Source organism: Drosophila novamexicana, unplaced genomic scaffold (assembly GCF_003285875.2).
Source record: "Drosophila novamexicana strain 15010-1031.04,08,12 unplaced genomic scaffold, DnovRS2.1 tig00004554-arrow-pilon, whole genome shotgun sequence".
Lineage (NCBI taxonomy): Eukaryota > Metazoa > Arthropoda > Insecta > Diptera > Drosophilidae > Drosophila > Drosophila novamexicana.
In genome coordinates this window covers 4,194,620-4,221,163 of record NW_020825051.1, presented here as the reverse complement: position 1 = coordinate 4,221,163, position 26,544 = coordinate 4,194,620, and the positions used below count along the sequence as shown (strand labels likewise).

The window sequence follows — 26,544 nt, the reverse complement described above, 5'->3', positions numbered from 1 at the left end:
TTGATATTTAATCCGCCTCCCTATATAGAGAAAAGTTTTTTGCTTTCATAACCGAATTACTTTGTTGTGAATTTTTCAAAGACCTTTATTTTGTGTTGGAATTTAAATTCGAAAAAATATGCACACATTAAGTACAATAGTTAATGAATTAGTTAATTAATTAGCTTTATAAGTAAGTATAATGATAGTTACGCAAAATGTACAATTAAAAATGCTAAACATATATTTACAATATCCTTTTCCCTTGCAGCATGTCCTGGCGATCACGTTACGCTTATTTCCTCATCACTGTCCGAGTTCGAGTCGTCGTAGTCCTCATAGTACAGCTTCATGAACTCCGCACCCTGGAAGTGGGCGGCGGATGTGGGCGTGCCACTGGGCGTCACTTGCTGCTGCTGTTGCTGCTGCTGCTGGTGATGATGATGCAGTTGCGCAGCAGCTGCCGCGGCGGCCAGCTCCACCTCGCGCATGGCCGTGAAGTGGGGCGAGTGATGCAGCTGCTGCAGCTGCTCGAAGCGCCGCTGCTTGGCCTCCTGGATGCTGCTCTCCAGCTTAAACTTGAGATCGGCTGCCACCAGCTGCTTTTGCATCTCCGCATTGATCTTCGCCTGAAACTCAGCGGCGCTGCCAATGCCTGGCGGCGAAGACGCGGCCGAGGAGACCGTCGGCGTTGGTGTGGGCGTGCCCGATTGATCGCCCATCTTGATGCTGGTGAGCAGCGGCGGCGGCGAGCTGATTTGCATGCCGAAACCGTTGCCGCCGCCCGTTGGGTGGTTGATGGACGTCGGCGTCGGTGCACCCTCCACTGGTGAGCTGCTGCTGGCAGATTGCGGTGATTTGGGTGTGACAGCGGCCGCTGCCGCTGCCGCTGCTGCTGCGGCTGCTGCTGCGCCAGGCTCATCCTTGGCAGCAGCTGTGGCCGCCGTCGGCGGTGGCGTGGCGCTGCCGCTGGGCGAGAGCAGCGACGGCGACAGCGGCGTGAGCGGGCGATCGCATTTGGCATCGGACAAATCCGGATTGGGATTGTTCTTGTTGGGCAGCGTCTGGTCGCGTGAGCCGCCATTGGCCAGCAGCTCGCGCTCCTTCGAGTTACGCCATTTCATGCGGCGATTTTGAAACCAAATTTTTACCTGCAAGTGCAAATGAAATGGGTAAATTGAATATGTCCAACTGCGGATGGATGCCTGTCCGCTGCAGCTTGCGCCGCCGCCGGCCACTGACAAGGAGCTGGCCTCAAAAAGTTTTCATGACCACAGGCGCAGATAAATTCATGGTCAAATCCAACTTTTTGGCCAAAATTTTCTGCTCAAAAACTTTCTGTGGCAAAAGGCAATGGCTGCCAGTTAGGACGGAGCTGTGGGTGGCTGTCGTGTGTGTGGGCGTGGCTGGGGCTAAAAGTTTGAACTGCAATGCCAACAGCAGACGCTGGCATATCCATAATAAATGCAAATTAGAGACATTTGCTAAGCGGCTACAAATTGATTAGAGGCCGCACAGTGGAACCAAGTGCAGTCAAAAGAAGTCGTGCACATAATAAAGAACAATTGTGAACCTAAAAACATTTTTTAAAAATTTGAATATATAAATGAAATAATCTGAATTGATTAATTTCATATTGAAAATAAATGTGACGAGCTCAGGTCCGGGTTCGTAGTTGTAGTTCGCGAATCGAACTGGAAGACGAGAAGGCAAACATTTGCGGCACACTCTTGCGACACTGTGCCAAAAAGTTGGACCAGCAAAAGTGCTGTAAGCGAATGTGTGAGGGTGTGTGTTTGTGTGTTTGTGCGTGCGCTTGTGTTTATGTATTGCTGCATTTGACAGGGACAGTGAGAGACAAGTAGGACGCAAACACTCAAAGCAAATTGCAGCCACCCTGGCAACCCTGGCAGCTCTGGCCGCTGCGAACTTTTGCGACTGTTTTTGAGTTATTATTCAATGGGTGTTTACCTCCGTTGTGTTACAGTTGCTCTGTCTGGGACACAGCAGGACACTCGCACTTTGTAGCCAAGCCCAAGCCAAACAATTTGCAACAATTTATAGGATTGCCGTCCAAAAAAAGGACTGCCCGATGCCAACACGTAATTAGTTAAAATATTTGGAAAGCAAATTGATGCGTAAAATTGACTTGTAGTCAACGGCATGGAATAAAACCCCACACTCGCTTCTCGATATAATCGGCAGGCGTATAAATAAATAAACAACAGCTACAACAACAACAACAACAACAACAACTGCGACAAGAAGGACAAGAACAGTGCTGGAAAGTGCTGACATGTTAAACAAGCGATTAACCGCAGAGATTTGCCGCGCAGAACGGCCGCTGCCTCAGCCTTGGCCTCGGCCACGTGCCGAGTTTTTCGGTTTTCCTTTGCTTTTTGTGGGCGGGGGGATTTGCTGTTTTACTTACTTCCGGTCATTGAATTTTCCAGCGTCTGTCGCACCCAGCTCCCCGGGCAGACCCCTCCCCCCAACCCCGATGCAATTGAAATAATAAGCTCAGGCGGCGATAAGATTAATGATTATGGCCCAGCCCGAATTGTGAGCAGAGCCTTCGTCCTGGCCACGACCAGGACGCCGTGCTCCTTCTCGTTCTCGTCCTTTGTCGTCGTCTGTTTTTGATGGAAATTAATTATAAAGCGTGCAATTTAGTATGCGTCTGCGACTGGGGCGACGCAGTGCAAAAAGTCGACTGGAAAATGGACCTGAAACTGGACCCCTGCCCACTGCTCCCCTCTGCCCTCCAACCCTGTCCAACTCTAAGCCTCGCCTATGTCCAAGTTTAATGAGCTTGAAATTATGATGTTTGCTTTGGCTTTTAATAGGTTTAATTTCGCTTTGGGCATTTAACAAGCCAATGCGTGCCCTGAATTAGCGCATATCTAAAATATATTTAGTTATATTAAATCCGTTTCTCTAAACTTAATTTTATGATATGTAAATTATAGAATTGGGAGCTCTCATACTAAACCAATTAGAGGTAATTCGTATAAACATAAATGAGCTTTTAGCATGTTTACAAATATTGCGCTTGTTTTGGCCAGCATATTGTTAATGTATTACATCAATTGGTTTTTATTGCCGTTTTATAATATAATTCATGCACAGCCAAATGACATTGGTTTGTGTCCATTGTGGGCCTAATATGCTTGTACATTAGAAATTGTGTGTAAATTGTTTTCATCGATTTGCAAATGCGAATTCAGTTTAAATTTTATTTGTGGAGTTTTTATAAGAAAACATACCAAATTACTTGACTCTTAACTACAGGCAGGGCTTTCAGCTTGAGCTGAGATGAGAAAAGACATATCATAAGACAATCTATTTGAAGTAAATAAAATATTGTACGTATACGGATGTTGCAGACAGCTCCAAGGACTTTTGCCTATTAAGCTCTGTAATCAAATCAAGCGTTTAAATGATGCCCACCAAGGAGTCGACACATTATCCTGAACCAGTTTAGCCCCATTGGTAAGTAAGTAACAGATTTTTCTGACACGCCGCCTGCATAACGTGCAGAGCATTTGTTTGAAGTTTTTATAAGCCAAGCAAAGCGGAAAACAGCCGGAATGGGCGGCAGACGCAGTTGCGGTGCGGGGGTGGTGGGAGGGTGTGGGAAACGGTTGGCTCACTCAGTTTAGCTACAAATTGCTTTGGCCGGGCGACGGCCTCCCTTTTTGCCGAAAATTGACTTTGGCAATGAGCACAAGCTGTTGTTCGTGTGGCTGACTCCGGCTAAAGAGGTGGAGTCATAGTCGGAGTCGGAGTCGGAGTCTGGGTGCGGCAACACATGTTAACTAATGAGGCAGTTGCCCGCCGTGGGGTGGTTTGTGTCAACCCTGCTCGAGAAGCCCGGCATGTCATTCGATATGCTGCGTAATAGCGTATTAAATAGTCTGCTACTATTTGCCAAAGTCATTTCGAGTCATTTGGTCTACGTTTTGGGTTACCAACAATTTGCTACTCGAGCTACTGCCCAATGTCCTGGCTGCCAGTGGTTATTGTTTTAGGACACGGCGCCGACTTGCTAGCTCCCACTCTTGGTCCTTTCAGCATTTATTTAGCAATTTGTCATCAATTTATTTTGTAACCAAAGCTGCAAATGATGGTTTTTAATGTTTCTCAATCGTTTTTGCAAGTCGAGAAATGAAATTCGAGTTACGAACACATTTTGCTATATTCAACTGCTCTTTAACTGCCGTCAAAGTGGCTAAGGCTTGAGGAAAATTGGTAAGTGCACTAAAATGAGCTATAATTTTAGAGTTAACTATAGTAAGGTCTTTTGCCTAGCAGATTTCTTGAGAAGTTGGCTGAAGGTAAAGTGAAATTCAATCTTAAATCATTCGCAGATCTCTCTCAAAGCCATTAAGTCAATAAGAATCATAACAAACAAGTTAAGGAGACCGAAAAGAACAACGCTTTGGTCTATTATGTATCGTCTACATGTATGTAAGCATTAACCCTCATGTGTTCACAGATTATTTATCATAAAATTTGATTTAAAGCGTTTGCGGTTCGAGTTCATAAAAAACAGCAAAATCGAAACGACAAACAAATGAAAATCGAAAAAAATAAAAAAAAAAGCAAATGCCGCAAATGTCTGCAGTAAGCCACCCCACACACACACACGCACACACACAGGGTATTCCCGGCGCAGACAAATAAAATAAAGATAAAAATATTTATAACGTGAAAATGCCAAAAGTGCCCAAGTGAGTACCAAATGCTGAAGCACACAGAGTTTTCACAGTTGATTGCAAGGATTTTCCCGCTGTCTGTATAAATATTTTTTCCTTTCTGTTTTTCATTTGACGGTGCGCTCCCCCATTTTTCGACAAATCAAAAACAGACGAATTTGTTTTGGACATGACACTTAAAAAGTTGCTGCCGGCACAGCGCTGACACGTGTGTGTGTGTGTGTGTTTGTTGTGCGGGGGTTGCTAAAGGCCCAACTCGTTTAGCGAGTTATCCTGTGGATATCATCGCGATTCCTTGAGCTTTGCCTTGCGCATTGATTTAAAAATGCAAATCAGTTTATAGAATTTGCCCTCAAGATGTTTTCATTTCCGTTTTCTGTATTTGGCAGCGCATTTTGTGGTTATTGTTGTTGTTGTTGTTGTTGCTGCTGCTTTCTGGTGGCTTGGCGTTTGAAGTGTCATTAATGGCAATTAAATTTATAGCTGGCGGATTATGAGGCTGGTAACTGTCACTTGCACTCGCGGCTCACTTTAAAGGGGGCGCGTGAATTGTGGGAACCAAAAATCTACTCAAAAGCTTAATATCCATAATACCCTACAATTTTAGCTGAGTTGAACTCGATTATTTTATACGCAACGCAGTGCACGCGACTTGCAGCCATAACAATAATTCGCACATAAATCGCGGCTGGTGCAGAGTTTATAAACGCGCGCGCGTTTTTTAAAAAAGAGTTTCGAGTGCGTTTGTAAAAATCGCAATAAACGTTGCAATGAACAACACTCGAAATGATGAATCACCTGAGCGGTTGGCATCAATGCAACCGTTTGTCAACCGCAAGGCCGTGGTCGAGGCAAAGGCCCAGGACGAGGCGGAGGCCCAGGCCGAGGCTGTGGCCTGGGCAGCCGGCTGCAGCCAGCTAGTCGCAGTGCAACGAGGCCGCATATTTATGGCGGTGAGTGTACACAATAGAAGGCAGCTTGCAGCAAATGAACAACAACAATTGAACAACAAAAAGTGCAGCACGACAAAGGACATTGCGAAGCTCTTAAATCATGTTGCATACAGCTAGGCGCCAGGACACGCGCTGCAATGCAATCCCCACACACACACATATATATACACACACTCTACCTCCTGTGAGTGTCACTTGAGTGTGAATATCCGCACTCGTTCATCACCCAAAACCCACACTTATTAACACACACACACACAAACACACACAGTCAACCACATACCGGGCCCGACCCCCGCTTAGCTGTTAATGGAGCCGGTGTCGCCATCGCCGCCGGCTGGACAACACTTTGTCCTTTGTCCAGCCAGTGGGACCACTGGCACAAAAAACCTCGGACCTCGGATCTCGCAGCTTGGACCCAGGACCAACTGCTGCGCATTGAATGTGAGTTTTTCTGACATTTTTGCACATTTTTTAAACGCTTCTCCTTTGGTGCCTTGCCTTTGTTTTTGACGCCATCCCGTCGACATTTTCATTTTCCCATTTGACAAAGTGCAATTGATGAATGCTTTGATGCTCTCTCTCTTTCTCTATGCTCCATGCACATAGAGACAGAGAGCGAGAGAGAGATAGGAAAATCTAAAGAGAAATCTGCTGCTGTGCTGCAGCTTTGTAGATTTTTTGACTTCAAAGATTAATGGACTAAGGACTGGGCAATAATCATAAAATAATTGTAAGTCCGAGAGTTATACACATGACAAAGGCCAGGCACAAAAGAACATGTATAGAAAATGGATTTTCATGTACGTATGTTGTTTAAATATTAAATTTATCCCAAAATTCTCCCAGATAACTTTTTAAGCTCCCTTAACTTTGATATTGAGTAAGGAATGGATTTTATAGAATGAATATATTGTTAGTTAAATATTTGCTTATGAACAGGAACTGATATTAATTCGGTTTATGATTCGTAAACTTGTTTTTTTTTACCTCATTGAATCTAGGTTTTGATCTGAAGTCTTATATTTACAATCGCCCGTTGTACTGAAAATATGGCAAACCGTAAATATTTTCATAAAAAATATGCGGGCTACATTTGTGAGGATTAATATATCTGAAGTTTACTCAAAGATCAAATCTCATTTAATAACTATTTGTCAACAAATCTTGCCATAACCTTAAATGACCCTGTCTCATTTCATTTCTCATTTCTAATTACCTCAACAGCATTTTTACGTAAGAGCCCAGTTAACAGCACATTTCTAACTGTTTCTATAATGTTGTAATAGCTGAACGGCTTGTTAACTATTTCCATGTTAATTTATTGAGAAAAAAACAACTGAACTCTACTCAATCTAGTTAACCAGCCCGTATAATAACACATATTCCAACACCTCAGCTATATTTAACTAGTTAATTTCTCGGTTAGCCTTTAAGTCGAGAGCAACAACAACTTGGGCCATGCATACATAGCACCTTGGCATTCTGACGTCATCTGGCTGGCATTATAAGATCATTAAGGTGTATATGATCGATCGGCAAAGGGAGGCAGTGGCCTGTGAAAAGGGGGCGTGACCACGTTGCTGTTGATGAATTCATGTCCCGCTTCTCGCCTGACAAATGCAACTGGACACGCTTATTGCGTAATTATGAAATTTTTATGAATTATATGCAGTTCGGCAATGTAACGACAATAACAATAACACAAAAAAAAGCTGCACTAATTTGGCATGAGATTGTCAGCATCATCATTGCCGACGGCTGTTGCCGTTTACCCCCGCTTCCGCTGCCCGCTTCCCGCTCAGTGTTGCCGCCGGCTGCTGACAACTCGCAGTTGGCCCTTTGATTGAGTTGTGATCGATTACATTTTGACAAGGCCAAATTGGTCATGTCAAATTTTCAGCAGCGGCAGCAGCAGCAGCAGCCATGTGAAAATGTCACTGGCGAAAATGTGTTCCAGTTGCATTTCCTCTCTTCCGTTTTTTAGACTCTAGCATATTTAAAATTGAAAAAAAAAAAAACGTCACGCATGAAATCAGTACTGAATTAATGTTGTCTACATATGTACATTTTCTTGATTGCACATCTGAATTTGAATCACAGACTATTGCATGCTTTAGAAGAAGGTCTTAGTAGACAGTGTAGACAGTATTAAAAATCTATTTATTTTCCTTAAGATATAATCTTTCATTGCAAACTTCTCTCGCAGCTTATAAACATTCTGCTTGAAACATGGTCTTCTTTTAGTTAAAGTAACCCACAATTGACCGACTCACAATATCCTGATATCAACAAGATAATGATAACGATAAGCAAACTTTTTGACTTATTAAATTTATTATTGAAGAATATTAATTTATTAAATGAAGAGTATTTAATCGCTGGCATCCGAAAGATACTCAACTTCCGCTGTTTTTACTTAACTCACTTTCAACTTTTACGATTATAAAGAATACAAAAGAGAAGAATAATTTAATTATGCCGTGTTGGCACAATCAATAAAAGCGCCTCCCCCTTCTCCTACTCCGCCCTCGTACCCAGCCCGTTCGCCTGGCAAGCCGAAATGAATTTCTTATGGCTCGTTATAATTTCATTATATGTATTTTGATGGCAACAACAAGCGACCTCTCTATGTATATACATACGGCCAAGACAAGCGACTGCGCATTTAAAGGAAGCACGCCCAGACCCCCATTTACCCCCCACCCAACACCCAACACCCCACACCCTTCGCAACCCCCTTGTTCTGACCTGGCTTCCATTTTGCTCTGCGCAGCCATTGCTGAGAGCTTTCACGATATCTGGAATTTTAAGGGCGGAGTTTTATTTATCCCCGCTTTATGGCTTTTATTTTATACGCCGTCGCATTTGTTGCTGTATTTATTATTATTATTATTATTGTTGTTGTTGCTGTTGCTTTTTAAAGCTGATTTGAAAAGTTTTCGAAATTGTATGCGCGGTTAAAAATAAATTTTACAATAGCATATTTTAAGTTTATTATGAGCTCGTCCGCGAGTTTATTGATCATTTTTTTGGCGCTTGTTTATGATTCAGGGATTGGTTACATCAAATTGGCACAGTTTATGGGAAAAACTTTTGAGTAACAGAATTTTTGTTAAGTGCATTTTAAAGTAGTTGCCGAAAAATAGTTGAAAAGGCAAAGTCTTTTAAGTGAGAGAGAAATTGGAGAGGGACATAATATAAGAATAGATTATTTTCTTAAATCTCTAACTCTGCGCTGATATATTAAAATAGCGAGAACTTGAACTCACCTGAGAGTCTTTTAGGCCCAATCTCTCGGCCAGTTTCTTGCGATCTGGCTTGCTGATATATTTCTGCTGCTGGAAGCGCTTCTCCAGACCCTTGCGCTGTGAATCTGCATGCGAAAAAGAGCAACAGTTATAAGGGCGACCTACAAGCCACAAGGAACACACGCCTCCTTCCGCCTTGTGCCCCACTCTACGAACCTGAGAAGACGGCACGCCGCATCATGCCTCTGCGTGGCTTGCCACGTGTCGAATGCGCCCAGGGGAAGCCCTGACCCGGCGGCAGGGGAAACACTTGGGCACCAACTGCAATTAAACATATTGGGGAAATGCATTAGACGTGTGACGTGCAGCGGGCAGCGGGGTTGGAGCTCTTGTTAATGAGCGCCACGGGGATGCCGAACTGTTAGGCAGAGTGATTACGAGGCATTAGACTGTGGCCGGAGCACTCGCACCACTTACCACTCATGTAGGGATTCCGGCAGTGCGCCAGCAGCGAATGCAAATGCGGATGGTTAAGTGTGTGGGGCAGAAAGGGGGTCGGCCTGCTGGGCATGGGCTTGGCAATCACCGGATGCATGGGCGCTGGCGGTGGTGTCGGATGTGCCGTTGGTGCTCCTCCTGTTGCTTGTCCACTCAACAGTTGTTGCTGCTGTTGCTGTTGTTGTTGCTGCTGCTGTTGCTGCAGCTTTTCTTGCGTTAATCTTCGATTGCTGTTGTCCTCGTTGGTGTCGTTGCTGTTCGCAGTGCCGATTTCATGCGGTCGACCACCATCCAGGACAATGTTGTTATTGGAATTGCTGTTGCTGTTGCTGTGATTGTTGTCGCTATCACTAATTGTGCTGCCAGGTGACGACGAGGATGCGGCCGTCGTTGCTGTGGTTTGCGGTTGACAACTATTGCCGTGGTGATGTTGCTGCTGTTGCTGCTGCTGCTGCTGATGCGTTAGAAATGCGGGATGCGGAAAGTGGGCATGGGCATGATGATGCAGCGGGTGTGACAAGGCCAGTGGCGCCTGCCCCACCAATGCCTGATGGTGTTGCTGATGGTGCTGCTGATGGTGATGATGCGTTGGCGCCAGCGACTGTTGCTGCTGTTGTTGCTGCTGCTGCTGCTGCGCGTGATGATGATGCTGGTGATATTGATGTGTGTGATGTTGCATAAAGTTTTGCTGTAGATAAGGCCATATATGCTGCGGTTGCATAAACTCTGTGAACGATACATTGTATGCATTTATAGCAAAGGTATTTTCACAATTCAATTATGATTTTAAAGTTCGACATTTAAAAGAGATAAAAACATAATTGCCATTTTTTACATGCGGTGACAAAGCTGTCAATAAATATAGCCAAGCTATATTTATAAAACTTTGCAAGGCTTAAACTGTTTGGGAATTCTAGGTGAATGCTTTGCAGGGTCTCTCTTTTGTGTGCTAGTCGAACATATATCTCTCATATGGTCTGTCTTATTTGAAATAGTTTATGCAATTCATATTTGATATTTGGTTTATTTTTCCCCTGCTATTATTGGTATAGGATTTGGTTATAAGTTATTAACCTATCTCTGAAATGGCATGGGCTACTCGGTTCTCTTGCTCCTAATGTACAAATATGTAAAGAACATACATTTCCTTAAATAATAAATAGAGAAAGTGCGGCTAGAAACTTGTATATATCGATGAGAAAACATAAATTATTAAAACTATATATAATCAACGTAAGTAAATTTCCACTCGGGAGTCTGAATCCCAAGCTAATAATAACAATTAAATATTCCCACAACAAATAACAGCAAATATTCCCTTTTAAAGATCTGATACAAATTATGGCCTAAACTTACAACCACTTCAGAGTTTCTGGGCTTAAGCCTATCAATGAGAACTTCGAAACAAGCCCCACGCATACACGCGCACCTTATCAGCCCCAAATATTCTGTTAAGAAATCAACCCCTTTATGTGAGTGTGTGTGTGTGTTTGAGTGTGTGAATGCCTTGACTCTGGCTCCACAGCAGATGCTGCTTTGAAGTGTCAAACTGGCATAATTAAACAGCTCGCAGCTTCACATTTCCCCCCGTTGCTTTCCGTGTCGCTGCCAACACATGGAAAACTTTGAGCACACGCACACACACACACACACCTTGAGTGCAGACACCGCCAACGCCTCCAGTTTGCGATTTCAGTTCATGTGGAAACCAAACAAAAGTTTTGCGCGTTTGATTCTGGAAAGCTGGGTCGGAATGGAGGCGCCTGGGGAAAGATTTTGGCGCTTTGTGGCCGCATTTCAATTTCTAATTAAAGACCTACAAGCAGCAGACGCCATTCACATACACACACAAGCACAAACACACACATACAGCTACGACAGGCGCTGCAGGATATGATTTTAATTCGATTAGAGCGACTGAAACAATTAACGTATTAACGCCTCTTTAGTTCGTTTTGTGTGTGTGATTATGTGTGTGTTTATATGTGTGAGTATGTATGTATGTATTTATGTAAGTGTGTGCTGAATGTTTGTGTGTGCTTGTTTTATTTGCTGCCTAGTTGAAATCTTGTGGCAAGAAGTTTTTAGTATGCGACGACCATTTGCATTGAATGTGTGTGTGTGCGTGTGTGTGTTAGCCACATGTGTGCCTAATGAGCGCACAAATTAAGTTATAATTGTTTGCATTGTTTGTTTGTGCTTTTCGGCGGTTTTTCGGCCAGTTTTGCATCTGTGGCAAATCCAAATTTCGTTGGCAAAAAGTTTTCCCCAATTGGTTTATTGCGCAAAAAGTTAATTTGTGGCCATACTAAAAGTAATTCCACTGTGATAACATTTATTCGCCATTAGTTACAGGGCAATTAATTGTGTTATGAAGGCATACAAATTTTGGATAGCCTAATAGAAAAGGAAATTGTGTGGATGGATAACAAATTCAAGGAGTTGTTATATATCTCTTGTAACCTACCTAATAAGAGATTTGTCTTCATAAGCACTTAAAAAACCTACCTATTTCTCTAAAGCAGCACAATTTCTTAATACTGAACAAAACGTGTAATATCAAGATCAAAAGCCGGCTAAACACTTTATCTTTCAGCAAAATATCAATCTTAACTTATTTGATGTGTGACTCAACGGTAATATAATAACTCTTACTAGTCCAAAAGCTAAGCATTAATAAGCATCTTTTCAAAAGATGTAATTTCCTATATTTGAATTTATTTTATGTACCCTTGATCTACCCACAAACATTGGTTGGCAATTTTTGCCACGCTTCGGTCATAAAATCTACGCGAAAATACCCAAAAAATGATCGAATAAAATCACATAAAATAAAAAAGTAATAAAATACAATAAAAAGCGAAACAGCCCACTCATTAATAATGAAAGACACACAGAAAATCCCACAAGCCTAAACGCTTAAACTGGCAACAAAGCCGAAGCCAGAGCCAAGGCAAAGAATTTGCCAATTCACATGCTAAAAAACTGGATGAAATGCGGCGCAGTTACATTGACTGATAGACAATTAGTCACGCCTACTTTTTTGGTGAGGCAACAAAACCCAACTGAACCCTCGAACCCTGGTAAGCAGCACGCGCAGCCGCAAAGGACGCGCCAGGATATTGGCGAGAGAACGGAACTCGGAACACGGAACTGGTTTATGCGCATTTGGTTCTGGTGGCGGCTGCCGACGGATTTGCCGAGGCTCAGATACAATAATTTAAACATGATTAGGTCTGGTTGTGTTTTTACAGCCGTGCAAGGCCGCCTCAAGGGCTTAAGGAGCACAATAAAATAGATAGACACAAAAAAAAAAACTGATCCGAAATTGAGGCGACCCTCGGTGAGGAACTTTTCTCCTGCTTTTTTTTTTATAGTTCTGCCAAAATTGTTATTCTTTTGGCTTTTCATATTGCAATTGTATTTAGATTTTTGTAGTTCTTTGTTGTCGTTTGGCATTAGCCACGGCAAATTAATTGCCGAGCCGCGTTTATTGCGTTGCCCCCCCTTACCGTTTCTGACGCGCACTCCTTCGCGTGTATCGCCCAGGATGGCGGATACGCTGAACTTGAGTATGGGCTTGCTGTTGTTATCCTTGAGGATGGTGGTGGTGCCACTGTTGGAGCTGTTGTTGGCCTCCTTGGGCTCCACTTTGGGCAATTTGATTGCCTCACGTTGTGGCTGCAGCTCCAGCTCATCGTCCAGCAGCTCCTCCTCGTCCAGGTGCGGCGCCTCAACGCTATCGATGTCAGCGACAATCTCATCCTCGTCCTCTTCGTCCTCATCGTCGTCCATTTCCATTTCCTCGATGCTGTCAACACTTTCCGCACGAATCTCGCGAATCTCACGGCACTTATCACATTTATAGCCACGTTTGGCACAGTTGCACTTGCACTCCTCCGGCGCTGGTTCGCTCTGGCCACGGCTCAGGAGCATCTCGCTGAGGCTCGACTTTAGCTGGCTATCACTGTAGCTCTGGGCGCGCTGTGCATGCAGTAGGCTGTCCACGAGAAACGCCGTCGACATCACGTGCCGTTTTGCTCAAAACGGACAATATCTACTCTCAATATATATATATAGTGTCTATATATGCTTGGCCAGTGCTGTGCGCGCCGCGTAACCGTCGACTGCTCGATTCGTACTGACTGAAGGCACCAACAGAGTCTGGCTCCGGCTGCTGCTCCTGCCTGGCGTGGCTGCTCCGCCACAATTTAGGGGTTGCTCTACGGTGGTTGGTCTGTTTCTCCTGCCCAGTCGCTGCTCGTGGCTCGCTGTTCGCTTCTCGGTTCGCGCTGCTCGCTGCTCGTTTATGTGGCACGTGACGGCCTCCTTATGTACATAAATGCCTATATCCACTCTTGGCTCTCTTTGTATGTGCTTTTGTGTCCTGTGGCGCCTTGGCCCGGCTCGCCGACTGCCTGACTGGCTCTTCTGTTCCCTTATTGTTGTACGCTTTTTATTTGATTTTATTTGTGTGAAAACAATAAAAATTTAATTTTCTTGTTTTGTTGCCTGCCTTGAACTGCTCTTCTGTTTTTTTTTTATGTCTTGCCTCCATTTTGTTGCTGCTGTCCTGGTTATGCTCTCTTCGGTTGATCCTTTGCTGTACGCCGGCAACCTGAGCACACTGTGCGCACAGTGGGCTGGATATGAGCTAAATGCTGCTGAGTAAGCAGGTATGTAAATTCATTTATTTATAATTTTTCACACTGACATACACTAAATAAATATAAAAAAGTTTGACTTGTTATATATATGACAATATCTTTATTTTATAAAATTGTCTTCGGTTCGGATTACGATTTGAACCAACTCTCTGGCTTGAGGTTGACATCGTATATCATTATAGACGGATTTTGTTTAAAATCTTGGCATAATTTTCAATATTTCAAGGAAAAATTCAATTATTATTGTTAACACTTGCCCGTTGTACTGAAAATATTGCAAGCCTTACATATTTTCATATACAATATGCGGGCTACATTTGTTCTTTACCCAAAATTGGCATCTATCAAATATGTTTAGATAAATCCAATGATTGGGACCAGATTTATTTATACTTTGGAGCAGGGTCTCTCGCTAAACTTTCATATTTTAAAAATTCGTTTGAACTATACCCATAAAGAAGGATATAAATATAGAGGAAAGTATCGCCTTATGGCTTCCAAAAGTTTCCTTAATAAACCTTAGCACACTGACAAAACATTCAAATTTTATCGAATTAAAAACAAATTTAGAATTTTTGAAATGAGAATATATCAGTTCCATTTTTATAGAGAATTTTTTGGCAATTTTTCCAAGTGTTGACATATTTCTTATATGCAAGTAATCCATAGTTCGGATTACTTACCCATAGTTTCTCTTAAGAATATTTTAATTTTTAGCTTTCCATTCAATTCAGTCATAAAAAATACGCTATGCGAGCTGTTGTTATTTCCAAAATGGTTAATATAAGCTGCAGCTAGATCCAGTGCAAGTTAGCCTCATGAAATATGCTGATTCACTTAGCCAAAACAACTTGGCCAGAAGTTGTCCATGTCCATACGCAATTTGTTGCAGCAGGGACAACGTTTGGGAAACAAGCGCCAGGAGTCAGTAGATTAACTTTTATTATGACCGCAAATTAGTTGTCCTCGGCGCGTTGATGACGACAATCGACAATGATGACTTATTTACTAAACGGGGAGAGGCGACAACAACTGCGGCATTGCAGGGTTATACGGCAAGTACATAGAGCTGAGTTGGCCAAGTGACAGGATTCCTGCGCTGCGTCTCCTGGGTTTATATAAGCTTGGAAACTGGCTTTGCTTGTCCTTTTGACTTTTATGTGTGCGCCACTCTATTGTACAATACATGCACAAGCCTAGTACTCACACACACACACACACACACACACACGCACAGAGAGACATAGAGAAAAGCAACCCTTGTTGTGGCTTTGCTGAGAAGCAAACGAAAAGTGCAAGTGGTCGTCCTTGTGCCCCTGCTATGCTTTGTGGGCGTGGCCTCACTCGAATTGGAAACTCATCATCAACAGCGAGGAGCACTCTCAGCGCCAACAATAAGAATAAGGCTAACAAAGCAGCGACATATATGTAAGTACTATAAGTGTGTGTGTGTGTGTGTGCTTGTGTGTGTATTATCCTGGCATTGTTTTGCCAGCCTTTTTGCGCTGCCATTTGTGGGTTTTTGCTTTCAAAAGGATTACTCCGCATCCTGCCGCTGCCAGCGAGTACATAAAACATGCTCATATAAGCGTATAAATATGTGATAATAATGATTAAAAGTTCTCATCATGCCAAGCCATCATCATTTATGCAAAGGATTTCCACCATGTGCCCCGTATGTGTCTCTGGGTGTCTCTCTCCGTGTGTGTGTTTTTGTGTGTGTGCGTGTAATTCTGTGTGTGTCCTTACATTTTTATTTGGCACCAAAGCTATGCGACGGCTTCAGCTTGACTATGTGGGTGGCTTTCGTTTTGTGGGGCTGTGAGATTGCGCTTAAGCAGATGATTTCAATTTTCCACAATTTGGTGCTTTGCCAGTTGTCATTGGGAATGCTGAGCTCCTTATGTGTGTGAGTATGTACGTGTGAGTGTGAATCTCTTTGCTGGCTGCCATAATATAAGGACAATTATTTGATAAGTGGGCTGAATGTGCAGCAATTGCTGCTGTCGCGCTCCTTGACAACTGAAAGGGGTCACAATTCAGATTCCGTTTGGCGTGCTGGGCTTCATGGGGTTCACTGAACCCCAAACCACAGTCGGGTAAGTGTTAAAGACAAACTTTTAATTGTTTTATTCGGCGGCTATCCGAGTTTATGTCTGTTTTGTTGGCTGCCAAAGTGTTTGCTGAATTGGAAATATGCAAATTATTTCAGTTGTGTGCTCCATTTAAATATTGTTTGTGAGTCTTTGTGTAGGCGATTTTGCGTGCCTGTGCACGTGGATCGTCAGACTATATAGACTTTAAAAGGTTTTGATTAAAAAATTAGGTTTTATAAATTGTGGAACATGCCAAAGTCAATAACTCGCCTTTTAGTTCGGTTTCGGTTGTATTTACTATTTTTAAAAATTTCTTATAATGAAGTTTGTTCGTTTCTACATTAGCAGTATCAAAAATGTTGCCGTTCTATGCGATTCTCACGAAATCAAGTAAGATTTACAAATACCTTTTTAATTCCCTTTTTATTTAATTAATATTTAGACAAATACATTTTAAATCTTGGCTTGCAAATTAAATTTACATATATTCTCCTAAATGTATTGGCAAATGTCAATTTCATATTTTCAGCTCGCAAAGCCTTGTCAAAACCAAAAAAATGTATCTCTTGGTTCTAAATTAAACTTACAGATTCGATTTATTAAAAAACCTTTGAAATTTTAAGACATTTTATCATAATAATGTATTTATAAAAAGTTTGCCCAGAGCTTTTCATCTTTTTCCAGGTAAGCAACATCGATGGCAGTTCTATCTTTCAAACCGGCTCAAAGACTTTGTCAACTCGCAGATTATCAAAAGGCGGCGGGCGATAAGAAGCCACTACAGCCACAGGCAACAGGGATTGGGTGAAGATGCCAATGGAATGGAATTGACAGCCGCATCATTATATGGATATCATTATATCGTGTACTCGTATCGTATCGTGTGTATCGGCATGGGAACGACTACAATGGATGCCGATAGCACGCAGAGCGAAAAAGAAGGTTAAATGTCACAAGATGCTGCACGCGGGTGTCGCAGACAGGCTGGCAGCCGGAGCTGGGCAGGGCGTAGGGAGAAGGAGGAGCACATATATGTTTCGTTGTGGGCGTGGATGGGCAATATAATAAAGAGCAAACATTTATACACGACACTCGATGGGAACGATATATAGAAAAGCAGAACACGGAGCAGCACAGTTCATGAGCCACGAGGACGACCGCCGCCAAGTCAACTGTCGATATCAGCTGCTGCACGCCCGCCTATTCCCCCCGCACTAACCTGCACCCGCCCGCGCCCCTGGCTTGCCATGAAATGAATGCGAATTCTGTTTGCTATCGATTTTCAGCATAACGTTTATTATTTTTATTATATGGCAAATACGTAGGGTGGCTGGCAAATTATGGGCTTTTCATAACGTTAACAGTCGCATAAATACGCTCTTTTGTGTCAACCAAGTAGAAAAAATGCGATAAAAGATTATAAAGTGTGTGTTGGTTGGCCGGATTCACTGGATTCACTGGATTCACTGGATTCTTTTGGCTTTGGCTATGGCTGTGGCACAGGCTGCCGGGCAGTGTGTGCTTGGATGAGGGCTGGGCGGGCGGTTGGTTCTACTCGGCTTGGCGGCGACATCTGTTTCCGACATCTTTTAATAAAATTTTCATCTTTATTACGAAACGATTGTTTTATGTGCCCCAGCGGCACAGAGCACAGCTCACTACTTAAACTGGACGTGTCCTGCCACGCTGGCAGGAAGTCCTTCTGCGGCTCGCGCGCTCCCAGCTGCAGCTCCCTGATCCTCTGTCCAAACGGAAGTAATTAGAATGAAGCGATTTTTAGTTGCGAGCGGCGCAAAAGTTTTCTTTCTTTCTTTCTTCTCGCATTTGCATTTTCATAAAACTTTTCTGTAAACGGCGGCAAGTTCATGACTTCACTCCATGAAAATTTAATTTGATTTAATTTTTTTCGATTAAACTTTTATTTTTTGTCTACATGTATATGTGTAAAGCTTGTCAAAAGTGGACTGTAAACAGCCGCTTGTATATGGAAATAATTGCGCATTTAATTGCTTAATTTATGAATATTACACAATGCAATTCGTATTTTTATTTATGGCCCGTGTGTGGTGTGTGTGGTTTTGGTTGTGGTTTCCGAAGTGGTCTCGTATAATATTTAAAGTGTTGTCAATATGTTTACGTGCCCGGCTGAGTGGCATATGCAATAATTGCGATTTATGAGTAACTGCTTAATACATAAAATTGTGGAATGCTTCTGCAATATTGATAATGCATTATTTTAAATGTACAAAAACGTTTATGGCATGAGCTTGAGTTAATTAGTCTGCAGGACCTTTGACTCTTTTAAATTTTAGCAAAGTGCTTTAAATAATCAAATTTAAAAAACAAAGCAAATTTTGTACAAACAAATATATATACACTTCTTTTTGGTACTGCGCCTGATCTATGAATAAACATATAAAGGGTACTTTTTGCAATATTTATTTTTTGGGTTTTATTTTTTGTATTCTTTTTTTTTTGGATTGCAGCAACGCAGATTTTTGCATTGATGCTCGCATGAAGGCGCCGAATAAACCAAGCGGAAAATTTGCATGCCCATATTCATATTTTTTTTTGAGTCCACCTCTTGACCAACTAAAGGGTGGGAGGTAGGTGGAGTATCAAATAAATAAACCAGGCATGCGGCAGCTTTAATGAAAACACAAGAGAAAAAGTGTATTGCATAAATTTTAATAATAATACAAAAAATAATACAAATACCGTGCGGTTCCAGTAGTTGTTAATAATTAATATTTTGATTGCATACAAATTGCATAATTAGTCAAAGCTAAATGACAGGCCCAAGGAATTCCAAAATTGAAAGGGATGCGCACATTAAAGGGCAAGAAGAATGGACCAGCCAGGCAAGGGGGAGGGGGGGGGGGGGGGGGGGGGGGGGAAGTGGGTAGGTTAAGGCGAGCAGACGAATGTGTTGTTGTGATTAATAAAATTACACGAAATCACAGCAACAGCAGCGGCAGAAACAACAACGGCAACAACGGCAACATACAGCAAAATTTGACAGCTCGAAACAATAACAAATTCTAACAACAACAACAACAACAACAACAACAGACACAACACGGCTAAGGGTTGCTGTTGTTACCTTTTGAATGCTCCGGCAATTTGGGCGTTAAATAAAAAGGCGCATCACTTGACGCCGCGGCTGCTAAATGTGGCAGGAACAAGGCGCAGGCAAAGGCAGCAGCAGCGACAAAGGAGACAAGGATCCGGGTTAGATCGAGTCTGGCTAGACAGACACTGCCACCGTGGCGCTTGTTGTTGCAGCCTTTAAGGCGTAAGTTGCCACAAGATGTTGCAAGCGACGCGCCGGCAACGTGTGAACAATTTAGGCAAAAGAAGACATTGCCCGCTACTTGACTTACCGGTAGAGCGGGGCAGGGGCAGGGGCAGGACTTTAATTAATTTTTATGTTTGCCATCGTTCGTTGTTGCCTCTTTGTGTGTTGCCTGAGTTATGTGACTCGCTGTGGGCATTGGCCGCATTGTGAAGTACTGTGCCACAGCCCGAGGACTTATTCCCAGTTCTACTTGGTCAGGCGTAAGTAAGTTGACAATTTATGTTGTGTTTTATAATGTCACACATAGCATAGCTGTGTGTAGTGGTAAGTAATTAGTCAAAAGTTAATGTTATTTATGGCAATTTAAGAAGAATGGGTTGTGCAAGGTACAGAGAAGCATCTGATGGTATGTTCCTTAAGAGGTTAAGTTAGTCTTAGATTCGTCATTTAATCGTAGTAAGAACTAAGAGTTCGGTTCACGAACCAAGTTTTGCCCATATATGAACCCAGCTTTTCGTACTAGACTCGATTCGAGAGAAAACAATTTCATTTGCTTAATTTACATATTTCTTATTACAAAAGTTAGTTAATTTAAGTAGCTTAACATAGTCAGATGCAATTAATTGGCTTGGATCAGGTTGAGGTTCTGCTGTTTTTTATTCAATTAATCTGGTTTAGTTAATCTAAAGAAAATTGCTTGAACTGCTTTCAATTTGATTTCAAGATTTCTTCGATTTCTTCCCAAAGTTTTAGTTATGGCTGAACATATTATTTTAGATCTATAAAAGATTGCATTCTCTCTCATATCGAAGTTAATTAATGGAAATTCTTTTCATGCAAGGCCTGCCTTCTTCCTATGATAACTCGACTACATTATGACGAATATTGGATAACCAAAGGACTGATTGATCGCCTTTCGACTCCAACCCAAATGCATTGTCCACATTCAGTCCGGCAAATAAGATCTCATAACTAGTTGTCGCAGCTAATGGGTGTGTGGAGTGCCAGATGACGCACCCGCACCACACCCCAGGAAAAGGCACCAATGTAACGCTTAGTTAGGCAACAGATTGCGCTGAAATATATTGTATGCAAAGATTGAAGCCAGGACAAAGGACAATCATAATATAAAAACAGAACTGATTTAGGGGATGCCCTTCGTTTAGATGCGCCTCGAAATTAGCGAAAGGGTGGCTCAATGTGTCATGTGTGCGCTAGTTTATTAGATATATAGAGCAATAGAGCTGCATTCCAAATGCGATTAGCTGGAGCAATAGAAATGGGAATGAAAATCAAATTCGTTTTGGTCACGTGTTGGTCGCTATTTGAAAGAGAACAGGAAATATGAAATGAATATTCATGGCATGAAGGCAAAAGCAATTTTCAAATTTGACGCAAATCAAAAACGAGAATTTTAAAAAGGAAATTTAAAAGGATTTTAGCTAGCTTTTAATTAACTGACTGCCACAACATTGGAGTGAAAGCCTGCGGCCTGAGGCGCAGCATTTTTAATTAATCCCGTAGATGAAAGTTGATCGCGCCCATTTTACATCGCATGTCCAGTGGCTTCATTTCTGATGGACACTTGGCGTCTGTTTCTGAACGGTAGCCACATCCTAGCAGCTGCTCCTTTGCATCCGCCTGCTGCATCAGCATTCAAAGCGAATCAGGCATTTGCCTTTTTGCCGCACAATTTAATTTGATTTTGCATTATTTTTGCTGTTCTATTTGCATAGATGCTTATATTTGCATTTTTATATTATATTATTGTTTACATTTGTTTGTTTATTTTGATTTGATTGACATTTGTAGCGAGCGGTAGGGCAAGGAAAGGGTTGAATTTACATAATTAATTAATTGGGAGTCGGAAATCAATTATTATTTACTTGGGATATGTCTCCGATACGTTTGATCGGCATCAAATGAACTGACAACATTTCAAATCCAGCAGCGATGTAAAATTAGCTATAAACGTTTATTTTGAGAACCAATTAAAACATTCAACTCAATATAAAATAATTGCCCGTACGCTTATCGTAACGATACTCTACACATAACTGAGCATATCTGTGTGAGCACACATAAATACATCGTAGCAATATGTACGAATATCAGCAGGTCAGTCGCATAGTTCAATTAAAGCATATTTAATATGATACAGCTCAGGAGCGCAGCGCGGGTTTTGGGCGCCTCAATTGAGGTAAGTAAAATCTCAAAACCATTTATAGGCATAATTTTTCCATCAACACAAAAAGCAGATATAAACGAATTGTTGTATTAACTTTTGTTCTTAGCCGCACTCCGCTCCTGTTCAATTCACTTAAGCTGAATGTTTTGTGGCAAAGAAATCTGAATTTGAACTGGAGCGCTCTGTGCAACAGTCGAAAATGGAAAGTCGTGAGATCATGTCAAACAAAAATGTCATCCCGTGGCGATATTGAACGCGGCTCGTATTCAAAATGCAAATGAATTGATAAATAAGAAACTTAATAAACAATTAGGGTATAGCACGTGAGCAAAAAACCGCAAACACTATTGTGCAATAATTAAATACCAATTGAAGCATAATTAAGTGACGGACATGTGGGAGGCACCGACAGAGTTAATTATATTAAGCGCAGGAACAGACGATGGGTGAGTACGCAATTGAGTGTGGCAGTTGAATGCGTGATTGACTAGCAACGAGTGCAAAAAGTGCAATAAATAAAACGAGTTTGTTAACGCGCACTTGGCCACCAATTTATGACCCACATTGCCGCTGCTCAGGTCAGGCCGGGCATGGCCATCAAAGGGCAGCAGCTTGTGTGTGTAGTTTTATAAGCCTTTCCCATAATTGTCGACCTGGGCATGGTTTTAATAAAGTAAGCCCCTTGCTTAACAGAATCTATAGAAAGTTATTGAAGCTAATAAAATGCTTAAATATGGTATCATAAAGTAATATCAAACCAGTTGATCTTAACCTCTCCTATCCTTGTCTTGAATATATCAAAACGAGCCGATATTTAAAACAGTTTAGTTAGGGTAAGGTATCTACTTGCCCATCTACCTTAGCAGCAATAATGGTTTATCCTACCTTTTTTTTACCTTATCCTTAATATATTAAACCTCTATAGGAAAAACAATTTGTTAACTACAGGGTATCTACTTACTGATCCGATTCAACAGCAGCTATGGCAGGAATCTTCTTATTGTAAGGCATATCTTACCTTTTCTTACCTTATCTCTAATATAGATACCAAAACGAGCCGATAAGAAAAATAGTTTGTTAACTACAGGGTATCTACTGGCGCATCCGCTTCAGCAGCAGTTATGGCAGGAATCTTGTTATTGTAAAGTACCCCTTTAGAATTAGCATTGTCTACGTCAGCTGTATAATGCATTTTTCTTACTTTTAATGGTTCCATGCTGACCATGAGTATATGATAATTATTTAATTAGTTATTCCAGGGCAAAGCAAATACAACTACTGGAAAATTTTTGTTGCGAAAAAAAGGTAAACAAGGCATTAGGAAAATCGAACAGTTTAATTAGATATCCGATTCTTTCTGTAAGTCGTTTGTTTATAATAAGGCGGTAAAACCCGTTTTGGATGTTGTGATTTATATGATTTTTGTGGAATTGTTGTTCTGTTCAAAAAGGGTTCTATTATTATAATTAAGTTGATTAATGTGCGCTATTTGTTATTGAACTACTATTTTAATGTGTTGTCCGTCATATTCTTATAATGTCAGCCCAAAGGTATGCCACATTTTATAACAACAGCTTATTAACATAATAGCGCTTGGTCAAAGTGCAGGGGAACATAATGTTAACAGCTCTGTTAAGACTCGATTAAAATGAACGCGGGGATAAAAACCATTGAAAGGGTATAGTAAGAAGAGGTTAAGTAAACAAAAACTATATATATATATATCTATTTGTAAGCATATTTATTTGTTGTTAGGTAGTATTAATAAATTTAAATGTGTAAACAGATGCGACTATCTGTTGTGCGCGCCAGCTTCAAAAGGGTGCGGCCAGAATGTCAAAAGTAGAAACAACAACTTCAAGAGAAACTTTAACCCTCCTTCACATTGGGAGTTGAATCACCTGAGCGAACGAGTCTGGGCACATGGCCTACTAAAGATCGAAAGATCAAATGGCATCTCATTGCCAAGCGAATCGGAAATCAGGCAAGCGACACATGAGAAATGACCTAGCAAAATATGATATATGAATTTAATATATTGTATACAGCATATTGCCAAAATATGGCGTGAAGTGCAATAAGTTTTACATGAATTTCAATTACTCAAACCCAAATGGGCCCATAAACGGGTTTACAAAGCAACAGCCAGCGCTGTATTTGACCTGGTCTTATGGGGCCGTAATTCACAGACGGCTGGCTTAGAAGCGATCCGCAATTCAAGGAGTTTGCACAGCGTTTACGTCGATTTCTTAACTTTTTTGTTGTTGTTTTTAATTGCTTTACGAAGGACAACATTTTAATAAAGTTTTTTGTTTTTTCCCTCTTATTTGCTGTGGGGGTTGGGATGTCTGCGCTTGATATGCGAAATCTTTGAAAAGTTTTCGATGCGCATAATAAAGGCGTTGATATGGAAATAATTACCAGCAGACTTTTTATAATATATAATTCACATAAGCACCACAATTCGATTCGATGAATCATGTTCATGAACGACAAAAATAAATTCATTGCTGTTGAATTATTTCTTGTCTCCGCCAAGAATTCACTTTTATTAGACATAACTTGGATTAAGATTTTAACAAGCGGCTGTTAACTTAAATATGCCGTTAACTAATCGCCCATTTAGGCTTTTTCTGCTTTGTTTAAGTGCTACACAAACTTGAACTTGCCTGTGTTATGGGGCTTGGGCATCTGCAATAGCTGAGCTATTAAAATGGGGCCCTACCCTGCCCTGCCCTGCGCTCATTCAACTCGAATGAGCTTTATTTAAACTATATTTTTTTGGCTTGACCATAGCGACATCTTTTTTTAATGTGCAGTGTGACCTTTTCTGCTAAACTAAAGCAAAATAAAAAAAAAAGAAACTAAACAATTATAATTATAAACAAAATACATTTAATTTTGATGCGTGTGGTTGTGCACAACTTGCTCAAATATGTAAATTCGTTTCACGAGTGCAATTAAGTCGTTCTTGTCAAGCAAATGCAACCTTCGCTGGCTTATTAGATTAAGGTCTTTGCAGTAAGTGCAGCAACATCCTTGTGCCGCATATATATATTAACTTATGCTTATGTAATCCTAGCCTTTAACGGGCCGGAGTCAGTGCCGAGTTCATATTGCAGTTCCGAGCTGGTTCACATTGACTCTGATGAACTTTCATAAACAAAGGAAACACTTCTTAACGCTTGATTAGACTTGTATTTTCGAGTTAAGAGTTTGTTGTTTCAGTTCTTCAAGTGCTTTGTTTTTCTTTACCTTATTCAATTGTCGGCAACTGGCCAAAAGCCAGTTTCCGCTTTTATTGCTCATGCTATTTAATGTGCTGAGAGCTTAGACAAGCAGAGCCTCAATAGAATAGAATATTATAGAATACAACATGGGCTACCTCCAACGGCGGCAATATGCAAATCAGTCAAAAGATCGTTAAGAGCTGATGTTTAGCTGATTTCCATAGCATATTTTCAGACGATATGTAACTGTAATTAGCAAGTATAGCTCCTTAAGAATGCAATTTGTAGACGTAAATATAGGAAATCAATCATAGCTATTATAATAACAATCAATTAGTAATAAAAGTGTTTTACGGGCCGACTTTTTATAGTTTGGCCTAGTGTCAAGCGCCCCTTGCAAGTGCTTGATTTTAATTTTATGATTTTAGTTATTTATTGGCAGTTGCTCATAGGCCATTCAAAGCTGTTTATTATAAAAGTGCGTAATTGAGTTTATGGATTTGCGCAAGTTGTTAGTACCACGTGTTGAGGGTCTACTGTGGCTAACTGAGCGCGACCGAGCGCCTGAACGTTAGTATGAAGTCTAGTTAGCTTTAAGTCAATAAAAAAATTGCGCTATATGTGCTTGATAAATTTTCCAGTACAAAGCGAAGGCCTGTTGTTAAGTACTTAACGTTAAGAATTTTCGCAATATTTAAAAAATGCGCTGACGTAGTTTCAAAATTATGGCAATTTCTGAAGTTTCGAGATAAAACAAAGCTTCTCTGACGTAGACCCAGCCTTGGGGAAAATTTGCCGCCTCAAGTTACCAGGTAAAAGGAAGCATTTACGTAAGTACGTATTCTTCCAGGTGTCGCTTCAAATATCCTTCAGAAAAACCCCATAACGATTATGGACTAAATTAAACAATGTAGGAAGCGATTGAGGCACTCAATGTACAACTCTCAAGTCAAGATCTGTTAACGGCCACTAAACTAGAACTACAAGCCAGACATTAAAACGTAAAGTGACGCAGCATTTTAACAACAACAACAACAACAACAATAACAAAAATCCCCTGGCAGTTCTGCAAAAACGAGTAAAGATCAACAGAAGGAAAACTCAACATAGCGTGTGCTTAACGCAAATTCACCAAAGCGCAGCAGGCGCTGAGAACGTAACGCGCCGACGCCGACGTCAACTGAGCGCCGAGCAGGCTGTTCACGCAGGCGCAGAGTGACCAGCGTCGAGCAAATTGCCAAATTGTTCAATGAACAGTGCAGTGACGCTTTGTAACTAGCAGCGAGGATGGAGCCACCACTGAGAGCCACCTAGACGCACACGTATATATATTCAAGTGAGGCGAGCAGAGATATGCAGCTCAGCTGAGAACGTAGCGCTGCGACGCCGACGTCAGCTGTGGTGTAAATTGCCAAATTTTTGTATCAACAACTGCAGCGACGCGTCGCAGCGAGGATTGCGCCAGGTGATAGCCCCACACACACACACATACACACACGCACATGCATAAGCACAGCTTGCCGACTCAAGCAGAGATTTGCACACACACACACAGGCAGCTCAGCAGCAGCCGAGGCGGCCGTTTGCTCGGCTCAGCTGTGACGATACTTAGTCGGCGTCGCTGCCGTTGCCGCTGCCGCTGCCGACGCTGGCGCTGAGCTACGAC

At 41.6% G+C, this 26,544-nt stretch overlaps 1 protein-coding gene across 4 annotated transcripts; it reads right to left on the bottom strand.

The window, feature by feature from the left end:
* Window positions 1-180: 180 nt before the first annotated feature.
* Window positions 181-14,112, bottom strand: LOC115769409 (homeobox protein 5). 4 transcript variants are annotated; one of them, XM_030714211.1, is made up of 5 exons: window positions 12,912-13,425; window positions 9,379-10,125; window positions 9,118-9,222; window positions 8,923-9,026; window positions 181-1,130 (listed from the first exon to the last, which is right to left on the bottom strand). In XM_030714211.1, exons 1-5 carry the CDS (start codon window positions 13,423-13,425, stop codon window positions 264-266), a joined length of 2,337 nt encoding a protein of 778 aa, XP_030570071.1. In that variant the 3' UTR covers window positions 181-263. The 4 variants fall into 4 exon arrangements, with proteins under 4 accessions (XP_030570071.1, XP_030570073.1, XP_030570074.1 ...); XM_030714214.1 differs by lacking the exon at window positions 181-1,130 and adding an exon at window positions 8,655-8,814 and having other exon boundaries at window positions 12,912-14,112; XM_030714213.1 differs by lacking the exon at window positions 9,379-10,125 and having other exon boundaries at window positions 12,912-14,112.
* Between the last annotated feature and the right edge of the window lie 12,432 nt (window positions 14,113-26,544).

Coding starts and splice junctions, on each gene's coding strand:
- LOC115769409 (XM_030714211.1), bottom strand. CDS start 13,425: ATGTCGACGGCGTTTCTCGTGGACAGCCTACTGCATGCACAGCGCGCC. Junction 10,126..12,911: donor AGGAGTGCGCGTCAGAAACG/GTAAGGGGGGGC, acceptor TATCGTTCACAG/AGTTTATGCAACCGCAGCAT. Junction 1,131..8,922: donor TGGGCCTAAAAGACTCTCAG/GTGAGTTCAAGT, acceptor TTGCACTTGCAG/GTAAAAATTTGGTTTCAAAA.